Here is a 20,107-nt window from a genome sequence, read left to right as displayed (position 1 = left end):
GTAAGCCAACAAGGGCAGTAAGAAGTAGTGGTGTCTGTGCTGAATGGGGGAGCACAAGTCTTGGCGGCAAAGAATGTTCCGTTTGGGTTTTTTTAAAAAAATGACAGTGCTGGACAAACAAATGCTCTGCTGGCTAAATTTAGTACGCGGCTTTGTGTCTGTGCCCCTAGTCCAATAGCCGGTTTGCCTACAGGCACTTACAGAAGACCTTTAAATGATGATCCCAAGTGTGTCAGTTACCACTTAATCTACATTTGCAGTTTTATTTTTCTGAAAAAAAAAACATATTTTAGATATGTAGTTAATTGTTTCCAATCTGGATATCCTTGCCTTAGATATTCCTTTCCCCCAGATAGCTAATGATCTGATTTAGGTCAACTAAGGGTAGCTATGTAATCTACTTTCTTTCTGTATCAGGATTCCATCAATATAACATACAAGCGAAGCTCTCAAGACCTTCAGATGATCTTGCCAGAACATACTTTGAGAAGGGATGAGGTCTAAACCAGGGGAACTAAACTCAGATGCCTTTAACCAGGGCCTCAACATTACATACCTCAAGGGGGCATGATTCACAGTAGCCTATGTGGATGACCGAGCACCATGCAGGTCTGGGGCCCAGTGGTGTTCACGTGGACTACACCGAGATTGGCACTTCGTTAGCATGCAGTGATGCAGCCCTGCCTTCAAGTCTAGACAGGTATCATGCATTTGGGAAGCAAGTGAGTCTAAGACAATAGGGAGTTTGGGGGACAGTGGCAAGCTGGAGAACACATGTCCCACATAAAAGCATTCACATTGAGATAAGCTTAAACGTTCCTATAGGTAAGATTCACTGCCAGCTTGAGACCGATGGTCCACACCAAGGGATAAAAGATGTTTTTCCAGAAACTTTGCATGAGTTAGGACTTTTTTGGTTAATTATAACAATTCCAATTCAAAGAAAAGAGAGGATTTCTTGGCTCACATAACTGGGTTAGCTCAGAGAATTGAAGGAAGGGCTATAAAAATCAGGGTTGTTGCTACTTAAACTAAGTACCTGACACAGCCAAGATTTTTTCTCCACCCATATGACCTTTGCTTGGCCCTGCTTCCTTGTACAGAAGGGCGGGAGACAGGGCCTCTGGCAGCCGTGCTTTAAAGAGCCCAGCAAAAAGAGAGCTTTTGTTCCTCTCAAAATCTGTACAGGAGGGATTCTTATTTGTTCTGCTTGAGGCACATCATCTTGGAATAGTAGCTGTTCAGACGGGGCTGGGGGTAGGGGAGGACCATGGTGGAATGAGGTAGCATGATTGGCCAGGCCTGGATCATGTGCTCCCCCCCCCCAACCTGCTTCTCATGCGTGGAAGAATGGACTGGGGGCAGGGCTGTTACCAGAAGACCGACTAAGAAAGCTTGCTGGGCAGAAGACTAGAGCTCTCCCAGTCAGCTGCCCTCTCTAGCTCCCTAGAAGGGTAGCTCCCCAACGCCTTTTCCCCTTCTCCTTATAGCAGAGGGAATGCCCCATGACCAAATTTTGCTGGAAATTTTACAAGTTGTATGCTCCTTTGGCTTAGCAGATGGGAAGATTATTTTTATATATGGTAAAATTGAGTTGTGTTAATTGTGTTAATTATGAGTTGCTATTGTTTTTGGTTTGAATTCCTCTTAAAAATTCAGGCTGCTGAATTATGCTCTGAGAAATATTATGAAAGTGAAATAATTAAGAGTCTCCTTCCCATTTTCTCTGTGAAAGACAATGGGCCACACCAAAGAGCTGCTGAGCCTACACAAGGGGGATTTTATTCTAGGAACTGGGTGGCAATGGAGAGCAACGAACTGTTCTAAGAATCAAAAACAAATCAGAATAAGTACATTTCAGCTACTGGGGCTTTTAGAACTGTGTGAGATGCAAGATGGAGCAATAGGGTAGTTATATTTAAAATAGAGTAATTAATTTTGATAATTCTGTTTCAGATTAGTCTTGTTAACCTTGAGCAAATATTTTTAATCACGTTGAATGTAAATATAGTATAATTTCTATTAGCTGAAAAAATTCTGTTCTTTGTATTGTTTGATTTATTTGTATTTTCTGAATGAAGAAATTGGTTTAGTTCCAATAAACAGTTTTTAAAAATATAAGTATGCTAATTTGAATACCTTCTATTTCTTTTTGTTGTCTGATTGCTGTTGCTAGGACTTCTAGTACTATGTTGAACAATAGTGGCGAGAGTGGGCATCCTTGTCGTGTTCCTGATCTTAAGGGAAAGGCTCTCAGCTTTTCCCACTGAGAATGATATTTGCTGTGGGTTTTTCATAAACTCTGTCTCTTTGCAGATGACATGATACTTTATGTGGAAAACCCAAAAGACTCCACCCCAAAATTACTAGAACTCATACAGCAATTTAGTAATGTGGCAGGATACAAAATCAATGCACAGGAATCCGTTGCTTTCTTATACACTAACAATGTAACTGTAGAAAGAGAAATTAGAGAATTGATTCCATTTACAATAGCACCAAAAACCATAATAAACCTAATCAAAGAGGTAAAGGATCTATACTCTAGGAACTACAGAACGCTCATGAAAGAAATTGAAGAAGACACAAAAAGATGGAAAAACATTCCATGCTCATGGATCGGAAGAATAAACATTGTTAAAATGTTTATGCTGCCCAGAGCAATCTATACTTCCAACGCCATCCCGATCAAAATACCAATGGCATTTTTCAAAGTGCTGGAACAAACAATCCTAAAATTTGTATGGAATCAGAAAAGACCCCGAATTGCCAAGGAAATGTTGAAAAAGAAAAACAAAGCTGGGGGCATCACGTTGCCTGATTTCAAGCTATATTACAAAGCTGTGATCACCAAGACAGCATGGTACTGGCACAAAAACAGACACATAGACCAATGTAACAGAGTAGAGAGCCCAGATATGGACCCTCAACTCGATGGTCAGCTGATCTTCAACAAAGCAGGAAAAAATATGCATTGGAAAAAAGACAGTCTCTTCAATAAATGGTGCTGGGAAAATTGGACAGCCACATGCAGAAGAATGAAACTCGACCATTCTCTAACACCATACACAAAGATAAACTCAAAATGGATGAAAGACCTCAGTGTGAGACAGGAATCCATCAAAATCCTAGAGGAGAACATAGGCAGTAACCTCTTCAACATTGGCCACAGCAACTTCTTTCAAGACACATCTCCAAAGGCAAGGGAAACAAAAGCGAAAATGAACTTCTGGGACTTCATCAAGATAAAAAGCTTCTGCACAGCAAAGGAAACAGTCAACAAAACAAAGAGGCCACCCACAGAATGGGAGAAGATATTTGCAAATGACACTACAGACAAAGGGCTAATATCCAAGATCTATAAAGAACTTCTCAAACTGAACACCCAAAAAACAAGTCAAAAAATGGACAGAAGACATGAACAGACACTTCTCAGAAGAAGACATACAAATGGCTAACTGACACATGCAAAAATGTTCATCATCATTGACCCTTAGGGAAATTCAATTCAAAACCACATTGAGATACCACCTTACACCAGTTAGAATGGCAAAAATTAACAAGACAAGAAACAAGTGTTGATGAGGATGTGGAGAAAGGGGAACCCTCTTACACTGTTGGTGGGAATGCAAGTTGGTACAGCCACTTTGGAAAACACTGTGGAGCTTCCTCAAAAAGTTAAAAATAGAGCTACCCTATGAGCCAGCAATTGCACTACTGGGTATTTACCCCAAAGACACAGATGTAGTGGAATGAAGGGCCATATGCGCCCCTATGTTCATAGCAGCAATGTCCAGAATAGCCAAAGTGTGGGAAGAACTGAGATGCCCTTCAACAGATGAATGGATAAAGAAGATGTGGTCCATATATACAATGGAATATAACTCAGCCATCAGAAAGGATGAATACCCAACTTTTGCATCAACATGGATGGGACTGGAGGAGATTATGCTAAGTGAAATAAGTCAAGCAGAGAAAGTCAATTATCATATGGTTTCACTTATTTGTGGAACATAAGGAATAGCATGGAGGACATTAGGAGAAGGAAGGGAAAAATGAAGGGGGAGAAATCAGAGGGAGAGATGAACCATGAGAGACTATGGACTCCGGGAAACAAACTGAAGGTTTTAGAGGGGAGGGTGTGGGGGGATGGGTTAGCCCGGTGATGGCTATTCTGGAGGTCACATATTGCATGGAGCACTGGGTGTTATACGCAAACAATGAATCATAGAACACTACATCAAAAACTAATGATGTACTGTATGGTGACTAACATAGCATAATAAAAAAATGAAAAAAATAAAATATAAGTATGTAGGGGTGCTGGGGGGCTCAGTCGGTTAAGCCTCTGACTCTTGGTTTCAGCTCAGGTCATGATCTCAGGGTCCTGAGATCTAGCCGCACATCAGGCTCAGCGCTCAGTGGGGGATCTGCTTGAGATTCTCTCTCTCCCTCCCCCATGCTCTTCCTCCTGCTCTCTTTCTCGCTCTCTCTCTCTCAAAATAAATAAATAAAATAAAATTATCTATTTTTTCTGGGACTCTTAATATTTCTAAGGCTAAACTGCATGATCTTTTAAAGTACCACATCACCTCTCTCTCTTCCCTCAAAATAAATCCACCTGGATTCTCTGATTCTGTCTTGCTACTGAATCTAACAGCTGTTTAAGCATAGCTCAGATACCCAGTTTTCAGAAATGCCCTAGAAGGGAATCTTCTGTTGGACAAAACATAGTTAAAAGACCTCTGATGATACCAATTATAAAATCCATGATCCCATTACCTTGTTGTTGTTTTCATCTATTCTGTGTCTTCAGATTTGAGGGACTAAAATATCATTTGTTTGGCTCAGTGAACTGAATTATCATCACAATAATAATTTTTTGTTGGTTACTTTGATTTAGACATCGTATAAGGAGATTCTTACTTAAAGCCTTCTCATTTGGGTAAACAAAATGAGCTCTCACTTTATTGCGTATACTTTGAGACAACTTTCTTCTACTTGGGGTGTAGTTAAATAAAGAGTAATAAAAGTGAAAAACTAAACTTAAATGGTTTGTATTTTTTCTGACATGTACATGTGATATGTGTGTAGTAATACTTCATTTTATAATTTCCAAGAGGGTAGAAGCTTTATTTTTGTTTTAGTCATGCAAATATTAAAAGTAAGAAATGACAAAATATCTCAGCTTTGTAATTTAAATTTCTAGGGAAAATGCATTTTGCAAAAGGAAGGAGAGGGTTTCTACTCTAGAGATTTCCTCTGATCACCAAACGCTGGGTTATAAAACATTGATTTATTTACATATCAGGGTTGTCTCTAGCTGGGATGTATTAGACAGTTGCCTGCATTGTTGATTTTAGGAAGCTGAGAAATATTTCTCACCACAAATATCCATCTCATTGTTCACTGCTGAAACTTACCATTAGCTTGTCATCCTTTCATTAATTACTATTCTGTCTTTTAAAAATGCTACTGCTAAGCTGTTGAAACACATCTAATTAGTACCAATGTGGAATAAATTATTATTTTATTGTTATAACACTTTGTTGAGATATTATTCACATATCAGAAAATTCACTTCAAAATGTACCATTTAGTAGCTTTTAGTACAAATGTGCAACTATCATTGACTGTAATCTAAATTTAGAAACATTTTCATAAAAGAAGCCCCGTACCATACCCATTAGCAGTCATTTCTCCTTTCCTCTTATCCCAGCTTCTGGCAACCACTAATTGATTTTCTCTTTCTGTGGATTTGCATACTAGACATTTCATGTAAGTGGGATCATACAGTATATGACCTTTCGTTGATGGCTTCTTTCACTTAGCATGTTGTGACGGTTGATCAGTTATTGTAGCATATATCAGTGGTTTATTCTTTTTCATTGCCAAATAGTATCCCATGGTATGGATATGACCCATTTTGTTTATCCACTCAACAGTTGATGGACATTTGTGTTGTTTTCACTTCTTGGCCATAACGAATAATGCTACTTTGAACATTCATTACAAATTTTTGTGTGGACATGTTTTCCATTCCACTGGGCATATACCCAGGAATTCTGGGTCTTATTTATGGTAACTCTGTGTTTACATTTTGAGGAGCTACAAAACTTTTTTAAAGCAGCTGCACCATTTACATTCATACCAACAATGTATGAGGTTTCCAATTTTTCCATTCTTCAGTGAGACTTGCAATTGTCTTTTTTCTTTTCTTTTCTTTTCTCTTTTAGCCATCCTAGAGTAAGTGTGAAATAATGAGTGTCCCACTGTGGTTTTGATTTACATTTCCCTAGTGACTAATGATGTTGAGCATCTTTTCATATGCTATTGGCCATCCATATATCTTCTTTAGAGAAATGTCCATTCAGATCCTTTGTCTACTTTTTTTCTCTCAAAATCCCTAATGTATTCTTATTTATTTATTTATTTAAAATTTTATCATTGATGTATAATTGACATACAAAGTTATATTAGTTTCAGGTATACAACATATTGATTTGACAATTCCATACATTACTCAGTATCACCATGAGTGTAGCCATCATCTGTTACCATACAATGTTCTTACAGTATTATTGACTATGTTCCCTATGCTGTACTTTTCATCTCTGTGACTGATTTATTTTGTGACTGGGGGTTTGTACCTCTTAATCCCCCTCATCTCTTTTGCCCATCCCACACCACCTCTCCTCTAGGAACCATCAGTTTGTTCTCTGTATTTAGGAGTCTCTTTGTTTTCTTGTTTGCTCCTTTGTTTTGTTCTTAGATTCCACTGATAAGTGAAATCATACGGTATTTGTCTTTCTCTGTCTGACTTATTTCACTTAGTGTATTACCCTCTAGGTCCATCCATATTGCAAGATCTCATTCTTTTTTATGTCTGAGTAATATTCCAGTGTGTGTGTGTGTGTGTGTGTGTGTGTGTGTGTGTGTACCACATCTTTATCCACCATATATCGATGGACATTTGGGTTGCTTCCAGATCTTGGCTATTGTAAATAATGCTCTAATGAACACAGGGATACATATGTCTTTTTGAATTAGTGTTTTTGTTTTTTGTTTGTTTGCTTATTTGTTTTGGGGTAAATACCCAGTAGTAGAATTTAATTTTTGAAGGAACCTACATACTGTTTTCCACAGAGCTTATACCAGTTTACATTCTCACCAACAGTGCCTGAGAGTTCCTTTTTTCCACATCATCGCCAACACTTGTTATTTCTTGTCTTTTTTATACTAGCCATTCTGAGGTGATAGCTCATTGTAGTTTTGGTTTACGTTTCCTTGATGATTAGTGATGTTGAACACCTTTTCATGTGTCGATCATCTGTCTTTGGGAGTATGTCTAGTCAGATCTTCTACCCATTTTTGAATCAGATTGGTGTTGAGTTGTACAAGTTCTTTATATATTTTGGATATTAACCCCTTACCATTATATCATTTGCAAATATCCTCTCTCATGCACTAGAGAATGTTTTTTGTTTTGTTGATGGTTTTCTTTGCTATGCAAAAGCTTTATATTTTGGTATAGTCCCAATAGTTTATTTCTGCTTTTGCTTTTTAATTATCTGTCGTTTTATTATTTAAATTGTAAGGATTCCTTGTATTTTATGGATTATGGATTATGATAAGTGACTTGTCAGATGTATGATTTTTCCAACATTTTCTTCTACTCAAAGGGTTATCTTTTCATTTTCTTAATGGTGTCCTTTGAAACACAAAAGTTTTTACTCTTTATGAAATCCAGTTTATCTTTTCCTTTGGCTGTTGTGCTTTTGAGGTCATTTCTAAGAAACCATTGCCTAGTCCAAAGTCATGAAGATTTACCACTATGTTTTCTTCCAAGAGTTTTTTTACTTTTAGCTCCTATATTAGGTCTATGATCCATTTTGAATTAGGTTTTGTGTGTGGTATGAGGTAGAAGTCCTGCTTCATTCCTTTGCATATGAATATCCAGTTGTCCCAGCATCCTTTTTGAAAATACTGTTCTTTCCTCCATGGAATGTTCTTGGCACCCTTGTCAAAAATCAATTGATTGTAAACATAAGGGTCTATTTCTAGACTCACAATTCTATTCCATTCATGCATATGTTTATCCTTATGCCAGTATCCCACTGTTTTGATTACTGTTACTATAGTAGGTATTGAATTAAGGGACACCTGGCTGACTCAGTTGGTAGAGCATGCAATTCTTGCCCTCAGGGTTGTGAGTCGAGCCCCTCAGTAGAGATTACTTGAAAAATAAGGAAAATAAAGTAAAAAATTTAAAAAAAGAAATGTGAGTCCTCTACCTTTGTTCTTTTTCAAGATGTTTTGGCTATTCTTGAACCCTTGAGTTTCCATATAAATTTCAGAAGAAGTTGGTCATTTTTTGCAAAGAAAACAGTTTGAATTTTGATGGAGTTTAACCTATAGATCAGATGGGGGATGCCATTTTTCATTAAGTCTTGTACCCTACAAATTTGCTGAACTTGTTTATTGCTTTTAATAGTTCTATGGTAGATTCCTTGGAATTTTCTGTATATGTACAAGATCATGCCATCTGCAAATAGAGAATTCTATATCTGCAAAAAGTCATTCTTCAAAAGTGAAGGAGAAATTGGTATTCCCAGATAAGCAGAAGCTGAGAGAATTTAGTGCATTTAGGCAAGAAAAATAAATAAAAGCCATCTAGACTAGAAAGGAAGAAGTAAAAGTACGTTTATTTGCAGATGATATGATTTTGTATATAGAAATCCTAGGTAATCCACTCTTAGAGGATAAGAAGTAGTAAACAAGTTCAGCAAAGTTTCAGGGTTCAAGATCAATATAGAAAAATCTATTATAGTTCTATACAGTAACAATAAGTAATCTGAAAAGAAAAATAAAATATAAATTTTGGGAGACTTATTAATTTTTGCAAAGGAAGATATCCCAACTAGTCTTTCAGCATTTGAATATGTTATTCCATTACCTTCTGGCCTCCGTGATTCCTGATGAGAAATCCATTGTTAATCTTAAAAAGGATTCCTTGTATGTGATTAGTCACCTCTCTCTTGCTATTTTCAGGATTTTCTTTGTCTTTAGAAAGTTTGATTATGATGTGCTTAGGTTTGGATACCTTTGAGTTTATTGAGCTTCTTGGATACATAGATTAATGTTCTTCATCGAATTAGGGAAGTTTTTGGTCATTTTTTTTTTTTAAACATTTTCTCCCCTCACCATCTGGGACTTTATGCAAATGTTGATCTCTGATTTCTCTGTTCATTTTTCTTCATTCTTTATAATTTCTGTTGTGCAGACTGAATAATCTCAATTGACCTATCTTGAAATTTACTTTCTTCTACCAACTCAAATTTGCTGTTGTAGTGAATTTTTTATTTCACTTACCATACTTTTCAACTCCAGAATTTGTTTTATTCTTTTTTATAATTTTTATCTTTTTATTCATATTCTCTTTTCTGTGAAACATCATTTTCATACTTCCCTTTAATCCTTTAAACATGCTTTACTTTTGTTCTTTGAGCTTATGTATAGTACCTAACTTAAACTCTTTATCTAGAAGTCAAAATCTGGGCTTCCTCAAGAGCCGTTTCTGTTAAACATTTTATTTCCTGTGCACAGGAAATACTTTGCTGTTTGTGCATCTCATATCTTTTTTGTTGAAAACTGGGCATTTTAAGTAATACGATATGACAACTCTGGAAATCAGATGTCAACCCTCCCCAAGGTTATTGTTGCTGCAGCTGCTTATTTATTTAGTAAATTTTATGGCCTAGTTCTATAAAGCCTGCATTGTTTGTTGTATGTAGCCCCTGAAATTTCTGTTCAGTAAGCTTGGTGGTCAGTTAGTGATTGGAGAGAGATTTTTAAAAAATGCCTTGAATCTCACTCTAAGTCTTTGATAAGGTGCTCTCTGTATGTGTTGGGGTACCCAATCAGTACTGGAAGATTATAATTTTGGAAGTTTATAATTTTGTCTTAGCTCTCACTTCATGCTTGTTCAGGGCCTCAAGGTCAGCCAGACGTAAGAAATAGGACCTTCTCTGGTCTCTCCTGGGCATGCACACAGCCCCATACATGTGTGTGGTCCTCTAGAGTCCCAAAAATATGTCATAATTTTTCAAAGCCCCTTATAGACATGGTATTCCACAGATTTTTATTTTAAGGTTTTGTTCACCCTCTTGTTTGCTTCACTGGTATTGCAGCCTAGGGCAACTTTGATGTTGAACACTTGCCACTGATTTGTTTTCAACAAACACCATGGGGATATGACTTTTTTTCACTGAGTAAACTGAGTCAGGTCAAACAAAGACAAGTACTATGAGTGGGGCTTTTCCAGGGAGCTGCAAGACAGATCAGAGAGGTACAATTCTGTGGACTTTTTGGAGAGCTCCAAACCTGTACTACCCCTTCCAGTGGTTTCTGTACTTATGTTTTTCACAGTTATGTGGTTGCATCTGTTATTTTTCAAGGCTATCATGGAGCTGGGGAGGGGCGTGGGAATGGTCAAGTTAAAATGTCACAAAGCTCACTGTTCTTACTGAGATTCAGCCATTTTACTTGAGTAAACACTCCTTGGATTGTTGTGAGCCTTTGGATAACTTCCAGGATTCTGAAAAAGTTGATTTTGACAATTTTTGCCACTGTTCTCATTATTCTTATGGAGGAGTGGATTTTCATAGGTTCTTACTCCACCACTTCTCTTTATTTTTAACTAGTACCTTCTCTTAGGATGGTTGAGACTACAAACATATGAAATTGTCCAGTGTTCAATGGTGAGAAGGCACAAGATTAGGTTGAGAATGCTCTACAGAAAGGAATTGGAGATAAATGTTACCCATTCACATTTTTTCATTTATTTTTTTATTGTAGCAATGTAATAAATAGCCATAGAGTATATATTGGTGGAACCTACATCCTTTCTATTTTAAATAGCATTCTATGAAGCTTTGCCATCTAGTTTTCCATGGCAGATGGGGGGAGAGAAAGCACACTTTAGAAGAAGGACAACTGGCAGTGAAAAAGATTTAAGTATAAAAAATAAACACAATAATCAGCAGATGTCAATGTAGCATGCTACAGTACTCACTTTTCTTAGGCTGTTGCTAAGTCAAAATGAAAATGCTGATCTGTGCATTTTTTGCTTTTCAAGACAGGGAAAGCCTAATATATTTTAGAAAATTTTCTGTCAAAAATTAAACTGTTTAAAACTTGATTCTTAAAGTTATTAACTTCATTTACCTAAAGCATTTATGGCCAAGAGATATCATATATTCAAATGATAATTGCTAATGGAACATAGCTATATCATTGGTGACAAATGCTGTTGAGCAGAAAGATTCTGTATTCATCCAGCTAAATTAATCATTATAGTTCCAACTCCATGTGAAGACACATGGAGAAAAATTATTAAACCTCTCAGAAATGGAAAGCTGAAGCACACAGTAGTAATCCCTTTTTGTTAACCTGCTAAGTCCTTTGAGTTTGTAAGCACTAATAACACCTTCTACCTACATAGCAAAGGATGCATGAATTGTTACTATAGATATTATTCTTAGTTTAATAGTTGTATAAGTTGTCCAGGACTTAACTGATTACTTCACAATAAGCTCTAAACAAAACCTATGTGTTTTGAGGGGGCATGATAATGATAAATCACTTAACATACAAGCATGAAAGCATAGTAAAACATAGAACTGTCGTCATTATCTTAGTAGAAGTGTTAGAGCAAGAATCCCAGTGTGAACAGTGAGGGGTGATTCTCAGAGGAGCAATCTATCAAACATCAATTCACAATGAAGGCACCATTAGCTGACATCTTCATAATTGTTTGGATGAAAACGTCTCAGAGATGAAGGAGCTACTTGTAAGAAAAAAGAGCATAATGCTATAATAGTTTTCTTTTCTATACGGTGTAGAGGAAAGATCCACTTGTGAAAGTCTGAATCATGCAAGGTGTATTAGGAAAGCCCATATGGCGAGGAGACAGAGAGAGGGAGAAAAAGAGAGAGAGAGAAGAGAATGGGAAGGGAGAGAAGTGAAGGGGAGAGGAGAAGAGAGAAGAGATGGTGGCTGAGTAGATCTAGTGTTCTTTTTCTTTTTAAAATTTAAAATTTTATTTTTTCATCATGATAAGTATGTTTTTTAATCCCCATCACCTATTTTCCCCATCCCCCCGTCCTACTTCCCCTCTGGTAACCATCAGTTTATTCTCTATAGTTAAGAGTCTGTTTCTTGGTTTGTCTTTTTTTTTTCCTTTGCTCATTTGTTTTGTTTCTTAAATTCCACATATGAGTGAAATCATATTCTCTTCCTCTGACTGACTTATTTTGCTCAGCATTATACTCTCTGGCGGTTGCAAATGGCAAGATTTCATTCTTTTTTATGGCTGAATAATATTCCATTGTATGTATGTGCCACAACTTCTTTATCCATTTGTCTATTGTTGGACACTTGGGCTGCTTCCATAATTTGACTATTGTAAATAATGCTGCTATATACATAAGGGTGCATGTATCCCTTTGAATTAATGTTTTTGTATTTGGGGGGTAAATACCCAGTAGTGATATTACTGGATCATAGAGTAGTTCTATTTTTAATTTTTTGAGGAACCTCCATACTGTTTTCCACAGTGGCTGCACCAATTTGCATTCCCACTAACAGTGCATGAGGGTTCCCCTTTCTTCACATCCTTGCCAATACCTCTTGTTTCTCGTACTGTTGATTTTAGCCATTCTGACAGGTGTGAAGTGATATCTCATGATAGTTTTGATTTCCATTTCCCTGATGATGAGTGATGTTGAGTATCTTTTCATGTGTCTGTTGGCCTTTTGTATGTCTTCTTTGGAGAAATGTCTGTTCATGTCTTCTGCCCATTTTTAAATTAGATTGTTTTTTGGTATTGAGGCTTAGTCCTTTATATATTTTGGATATTAAACCTTTATTAAATATGTCATTTGCAAACATCTTCTCTCATTCCATAGATTGCCTTTTAGTTTTGTTGATTGTTTCCTTCACTGTGCAGATGCTTTTTATTTTGATGTAGTGCCAGTAGTTTATTTTTGCTTTTATTTCCCTTGCCTCAGGAGACATATCTAGAAAAATGTTGCTATGGCCGATGTTGGAGAAATTGTTGCCTGTGTTCTTTTCTAGGATTTTTATGGTTTCAGGTCTCACATTAGGTCCTTGATCCATTTTGAGTTTATTTTTGTGTATAGCATAGTGGTCCAGTTTCATTCTTTTGCATGTTGCTGTCCAGTTTTCCCAACACCATTTATTGAAGAGACTGTCTTTTCCCCATTGTATATTCCTGCCCTCCTGCTGTAGATTAATTGACCATATAAGTGTGGGTTTATTTCTGAGTTTTCTATTCTGTTCCACTGATCTATGTATCTGTTTTTGTGCTAGTACCATACTGCTTTGATTACTACAGCTTTGTAGTATAACCTGAAGTCTAGAAAACCCAGGGTTGTTACGTAAAATCACCATCAAATCAAAGGCTGCTCTGTATGACTGAAGAGCACATCTGGATTACTATCTTACCAAAAAGTCATTCCAAGAAAACTGAAGGGGAATTCTTAGAGGATTTATAGTTGGTGCTGAATGTTAAATTAGGGAATTACATTACAAGGTACACAGTGATAAACATTCTGTATTCTGTACCTGGTGTTCTAGGATGTGACTACATCTTGTGAGTGTTTGCCCCATGAAGTGCCAGGTGTTGGGTTTGTAATTTGCCAAATTATAGGTATGGTTTCCTCAGAACTTTTGCCTTCAACATATACTGAAGTATACTAAAGATGAAGAAAATATTTAATTAGAGAGCAATTTCAGCAGAATGGTAGTATAGGAATTTCTAGCACCTGTACCCCCAGAAACATCAATTTGAATAACTACCAAGCATGAAAATACCTTCACAAAAGCTAAGGATTCCAGGTGAGGAATTACAGCATTGGGGTGGGGCACAGAAAAAAAAGAAAAGACACTTTGAGGAGGGTAGAAAAGGTAGATAGACATTACACCATTACCCCTCCCTGAAGCCTGGGCATCCTAGCACTGAGAGAGACACCATCCCCATGGGAGGAGACTGAGTGAGCACCTGAATTTACCACAGACATCAGTGCTGGCCCATCCCAGCATCAGCTGACTCCAGTGGCCCCAGGCAGCTTCCATGGCCCCAGGTGACTTCATGGTACCAGGCTCTTGGCAAGCTACTGAGAATCCAGTCCCCTGGCCTACCCTACCACTTGCCTGCTCCTGTAGCCCCAAGCAGATCCTGCAGCAGTAGGCTACCAGCAGGCTCTCATAAAACCAGGCTCCCATGGCCCCAGGCAGCTCCCATGATACCAGGCTCCCAGCAGACTCTAGGAACCAGGATCCCAGCCCATCCCTGTTTGGCCAGCCAGCATGGCCTTGGGTGACTCCTGTAACTCCAGTATCCCAGTGGGTTGTCACCAGACCCACACTGCAAGCCCTCCCCAAAGCCAGGCCAGCCTTTGCAGCCTGAGCTTTAAGGCTGGCTCCACAGATTCAGGCTCCTGGCCTGCACAGCACCACATTGGCCACTGTAGACCCAACCTAGCCCATGAGGCCCTGTGTTGTAAGCTGACTCCCGTGGCCCAAGACTCTAGGCTGGTCCTAATGCCAGGTTGGCCTCTGTAGCCCCAGCCTCCTGGCTGGCTTATGTGAAACCAGGCTCTCAGACTGTCCCAGCACTGGACTGGTCCCTGTGGGTCCAGATACTGGGCCCATCCTAGTGATCCCCAGTGCCTGGTTAGTCACTGTGGACCCAGTATCCAGGCCCACCCACACAGGCATGAGATCACCAAAGGAAACTAATAAAGCTCCAGTGACTGACCCTAAAGAAATGGAGGTCTAGGAACTGTCTGACAAATAATTCAGCATAATACTCTTAAATTCAGTGAATTACAAGAAAACAAAGACAACTAAATGAAATTGTTCATAATACATGAACAAAATGAGAAGTTTAACAAAGGAATAGAAACCATAAAAAAACCCAAGCAAATCCTAGAGTTAAAAACACAGTGATTGAATTGATAATTCAGTAGAAAGCTTCAATAGCAGACAATCAAGCAGAATAAAGAATTAGTTAACTGGAAAACATGTCATTTGATATCATCTGGTCAGAGAAGCAAAAAGAGAAGAGAAAGAGTGAAGAAAATCTTTGTGAATTATGGGATACCATTAAAGGAAACAATCTTACATTATTTAAAGTCTCAGGAGAAGAGAGGGAGAAAGGGGCAGAAAGAACATTTAAAGAAATAATGGCTTGGAATTCTCAAATCTGGGGAGAGATTTTTGGACATCCATGTTCATACAGCTAATAGGTGACCCTATAATTTCAAACCAAAATGATGTGTTACAAGACACATTAAAATAAAACTATCTAAAATCAAAGACAAAGATAATTTTAAAAGCAGCAAGAGAAAAAAATACCCACACAATAAGGGAACCCTCATAAGGCTATCAGCAGATTTCTCAGCAGAAACCTTATAGGCCCTGAGAGAATGGGACAATGTATTCAAATTTCTCAAAGAAAGAAACAGCCAAGGATACTTTACCCAGCATAGTTATCTTTCAGAAATTACGGAGAAACAAAGATTTTCCTAAACAAACAAAAGCTGAAGGAGTTCATCACCACTAGACCTACCTTATAAGAAATGCTGAAACATGAAAACATATGAAAATATAAAGCATACTGGTAAAGGCAAGTATAAGCAAATTTATGACACTCTAATACTATAATATGGTGATGTGTTACTTATTTTAGTATAAGGTTAAAGGACAAAACTATTAAAAACAACTACAACTACAATAATTTGATAATGAAGACACACTATAAAAAGAAGTTAATTGTGACATCAAAACATTAAAAATGGGATGAATGGTAAAAACCAATAGTAGATACACAGAAGTTAAAGAAAAGGGAATCAAAGTATACCATAGGGAAAATCACTTCACAAAAACAGTAAAAGAAGAAGAAGGAAAAAAAGGAAATACAAAACTAGAAAACAATGAATAAGTTGGTATTAGTAAGCCCATACTTGGCCTTATTTACTTTTAATGTAAATGGATTAGATTCTCCAATCAAAAGGCATAAAGTGGCTAATGGACTAAAAACAAGACCCAACTATATGCTACCTACAAAAGACTCACTTCAGCTTTAAGAACATACATAGACTGAAGGTGAAGGGATAGAAAAAGATACTCCATGCAAATGGAAACCAAAAGAAAGCTAAAGTAGCCATACTTATATCAGACAAAATAGATTTTAAGCCAAAACTGTGATGAGACTGGGGTGCCTGGGTAGCTCAGTCGGTTAAGTGTCCGACTCTTGATTTCTGCTCCGGTCATGATCTTGCGGTCGTGAGATTGAGCCCCCTGTCAGGCTCCGCACTCAGCATGGAGTCTGCTTGTCCCTCTCCCTTTGCTCTCCCCCCAACTTGTGTTCCCTCTTTCTTTCTCTCAGATAAATAAATAAATAAGTAGACTCTTAAAAACAAAACAAAACAAAAAACTATGAGTCAAAGGCCATTTTATAGTGATAAAAGAGTCGGTGCATCATAAGGATATAACCATATATATGCATCCTACATCAGAACACCTAAACATATTAAGCAAATATTAACAGATCTGAAGGGAGAAATAGACAACAATACAATAATGGTAGTGGAATCTGACACCCCACTTTCAACAATGGATAGAGCATCCAGATAGAAAATCAGTAAGGAGGGGCGCCTGGGTGGCTTTGTTGGTTAAGCATCTGACTCTTGATTTTGACTCAGGTCATGATTACAGGGTCATGGGATCAAGCCCCACATTGGGCTCTGTGCTCAGTGGGGAGTCTGCTTGAGATCCTCTCTCTCCCTCTCCCCCACCCCCCCACTTTTCCTCTCTCTCTCTCTTTCTCTCTCAAAAAATAAATAGATAAATCTTTAAAAAAAGAAAATAAAATAAATAAGGAAACATTGGATGTGAACTATACCTTAATCCAAATGGATTCCAGACATATATGCAACATTTCACCCAACAGCAGCAGAATACAGATTCTACTCAAGCATACATGAAACATTCTCCTGGATAGATCACATGTTAAGCACAAATCCAGTTAAGAAATTGTCAGAGGACTTGAATAGAAATTTCTCCAAAGAAAAAATACAGATGGTCAACAAATACATAAAAGGGTGTTCAATATTTCTAATCATCTGGGAAATGCAAACCAAAAACATGAGATATGTCCTCATACCTGTTAGGAAAGCTATTATCAAACTGTCAGGAGACAGCAAATGCTGTCAAGGATGTAAAGAAAAGGGAATTCTTGTGCACTGTTGGTAGAGATGTAAATTGGTGCAGCTACTATGGAAAACAGCATGGAGTTTCCTTTAAAAATTATAAATAGAACTGCCATATGATCCGGCAATGCCACTTCTGCCAGTATATCACAGGAAATGAAATCTTACAGAGGTATCTGCATCCCCATGTTCATTGCAGCATTATTCCCAATAGCCAAGGTATGGAAAAACTTAAATGTCTATTGATGGGTGGATAAGTGAATAAAGAAGATCTGTTAAACACACAAACAAAATGGGATATTAATCAGCCATAAAAAGAAGAAAATTCTGCCATTTTGCAATAATGTAGTTGGACCTTGAGAGCATTATGCTAAGTGAAATAAGACAGAGAAAGACAAATTCTCTATATTCTCATTTACGTGTGTAATCTAAAAAACTGAACTCATAGATATCAAGAAAAAATGGTGGTTGCCAGGGGCTGGTGGGTGGGGGAAATGTGGAGATGTTGATCAAAGGGTAAGAACTTCCAGTTATTAGATGAATAAGTTCTACAGATCAAATGTACAGCACAGTAACTATATGTTATATATTTGAAAGTTGTTAAGAGTATCGATCTTAAATGTTATCACCACCTCCGAAAGTGATAATTATGTGAGGTGATGGATGTGTTAACTAACCTTATTGTGGGACTCATTTCACAGTATATTTATGTATCACATCATCACATTTGTACACCTTAAAGTTACATTTGTTATGTGTCAGCTCTATCTCAGTAAAGCTGGAAAAAAATTAAAAGACAGGATATGAAAACCAAGGACATTTTTATAAGATGTATAATACATCAATATTGGTTCTTTAGTTATAGCAAGTGCACAATACTAATGTTATCAACAGTGAGGCAAGTAGGCGTAGGGTATGTGTTAACTCTGTACTATCTTTGCAACTTTTATGTAAATATAAAATCTTTCTAAAGAAAAATTAAATTAAAAAAAAAATACTTAAGATGACCAGACTCCATTTGAGTTACAGGTAACTTTCTTGGAGAAAAGGATTGGTGTGCTGATACTCCTGGATTTTTAAAAAAAGTAAATTATTTTAGCTAGATACTCAAATATATAGATACTTCTATAAATGTCTTTTCACTAGTGTTGAATGAGGTTGCTATTAGAATACAAACCATTTAATACTCATGCAATTAGCCATGTTGATGTTAGAAGTGTGCCATTTCTTTATGTAGTGTCTTGGCAGGTTACAATGGTACCATCCTTGCTTATGGGCAAACAGGCAGTGGGAAGACATTCACCATCACTGGTGGGGCAGAACGCTACAGTGACCGAGGCATTATCCCAAGGACATTGTCGTACATTTTTGAACAATTACAAAAGGTATGGAGCTTTACGTTCATTTTCTGTTTGATATATTCAGCAGAAATTTATGGTGGGTAAAAAATTTATTGTGACATTTTATTATATTATATCTAAATGAGGAAGTATTATTGTGTTATAACTCTGGCCTTTACATTTAAGGAAAGCTTAGGATTTTGCTGAAGAAGTAGAAATTAAGGTGCTTCTCATTAAAGGGATGCTGTTTCAGCAAAGGCTCAAAGGGAGTTCCTTCTGATACATCCATGGGGGTTAAAAGAACAGATAACACATTTTACTAACTAACACCTTATATTTCCCATTAAGAAACTGGATGTCCTTTTGCCAAGACATCTTTATTTCGGCTACTAAAGCACTGAATAAGATGATGTAATTGTACCTTTTTCACAATTGTAATAGAAGCCCAAAAGAGTTTACCAGAGTAAAAATCCTATTGCAATTAATATTATTAGGAAGAGAAGTTCTCTATATTATATGCATCATTGACTGTGTGTCTTTAAGTGCCTATTGCTTTATTAGTATTTAATACAACATACAATACAACTAGCAAGGTAAGTATCCTTATCCCATTTTCATAGTTGGGAAAACTGAGTCTAGATATCTTTCTCTGGGTCTTTATAAGTAGCTGACTTGGAGGTCCATCCCAGGTCTGTGTGATGCCAAACTCTGCTTTTTACCACTATATACACTGCCTCTATGTCTCAGACTGGCTTTATTTTGTTGATTGTATTTAACTAATAATGAGTCCTATAACTTCTCTGGGTTTCCGTTTTCCCCTCTGTGAAAGTAGGGAATGAATTGTACTAGAGGATCTCCACTGGCTCTACTAGTTCCCACACTTACTTGGTTGTATTAATTCTGTGTAACAAATGTCCTAACTAGGTCAGTGTAACAGTTATTCCAAAATTTCTTGACTTGTATGCTTTTTGCATTTTGAGTTGCAAAGATGAGAAGAAATTGCTGAGATCTGCATAATTCTAATTTCCATCCATAAAGTAGCAATTACCCATTAGTTCAGCTCATCTCTCACTAGCTCAAACATGCCAACTCTGCATGCCAGAAAATGTGGAAGAGAAAGGGTTGAGTACAGTGTATATGTTGGATTCAGATCCTGTCTTTTCATTTACTCATTTATTTCTGACGTTAGCTGTTTTGTTTTGTTCCCAGATTTCACAAACTGGGAATATAATTTCTAATGGTTTTTGCTTCTGTGGCCCAACGTGGAAGCCTTTTGTCTTGGAAAGATCACTGCAGGCCAACCTGGTTCTGAGAAAATGTTCTACTTACAGCATGTGGTCTTGAGGCGGTTACTTAACGTCTCAGCCTTGTGGAGTTGCTGTGAGGGCTGTGTATCTAAAGATATTGTTCAGTTCCTGGCACATAATATATGCTCAAGAAATGAGCTCAATTACTACAACCATTGATACC

At 37.3% G+C, this 20,107-nt stretch overlaps 1 protein-coding gene across 2 annotated transcripts in view; it reads left to right on the top strand.

Annotated features, from left to right (window-relative positions):
• Positions 1-20,107, top strand: part of KIF6 (kinesin family member 6) — a 440,006-nt gene that overhangs the window by 68,287 nt on the left and 351,612 nt on the right. For both annotated transcript variants that reach the window (XM_034991249.1, XM_034991248.1), the window contains exon 4: positions 18,535-18,682. In XM_034991249.1, coding sequence (XP_034847140.1) covers positions 18,535-18,682 — 148 coding nt within the window. The remainder of the gene's footprint in view (positions 1-18,534; positions 18,683-20,107) is intronic.

The sequence above is a fragment of the Mirounga leonina genome, unplaced genomic scaffold, assembly GCF_011800145.1.
Source record: "Mirounga leonina isolate KUSES-001 unplaced genomic scaffold, KU_Mleo_1.0 Mir_53, whole genome shotgun sequence".
In the NCBI taxonomy this organism is placed as follows: domain Eukaryota; kingdom Metazoa; phylum Chordata; class Mammalia; order Carnivora; family Phocidae; genus Mirounga; species Mirounga leonina.
Note: the sequence above shows the minus strand (reverse complement) of the source record. Positions and strands in the feature narration are given on the sequence as shown.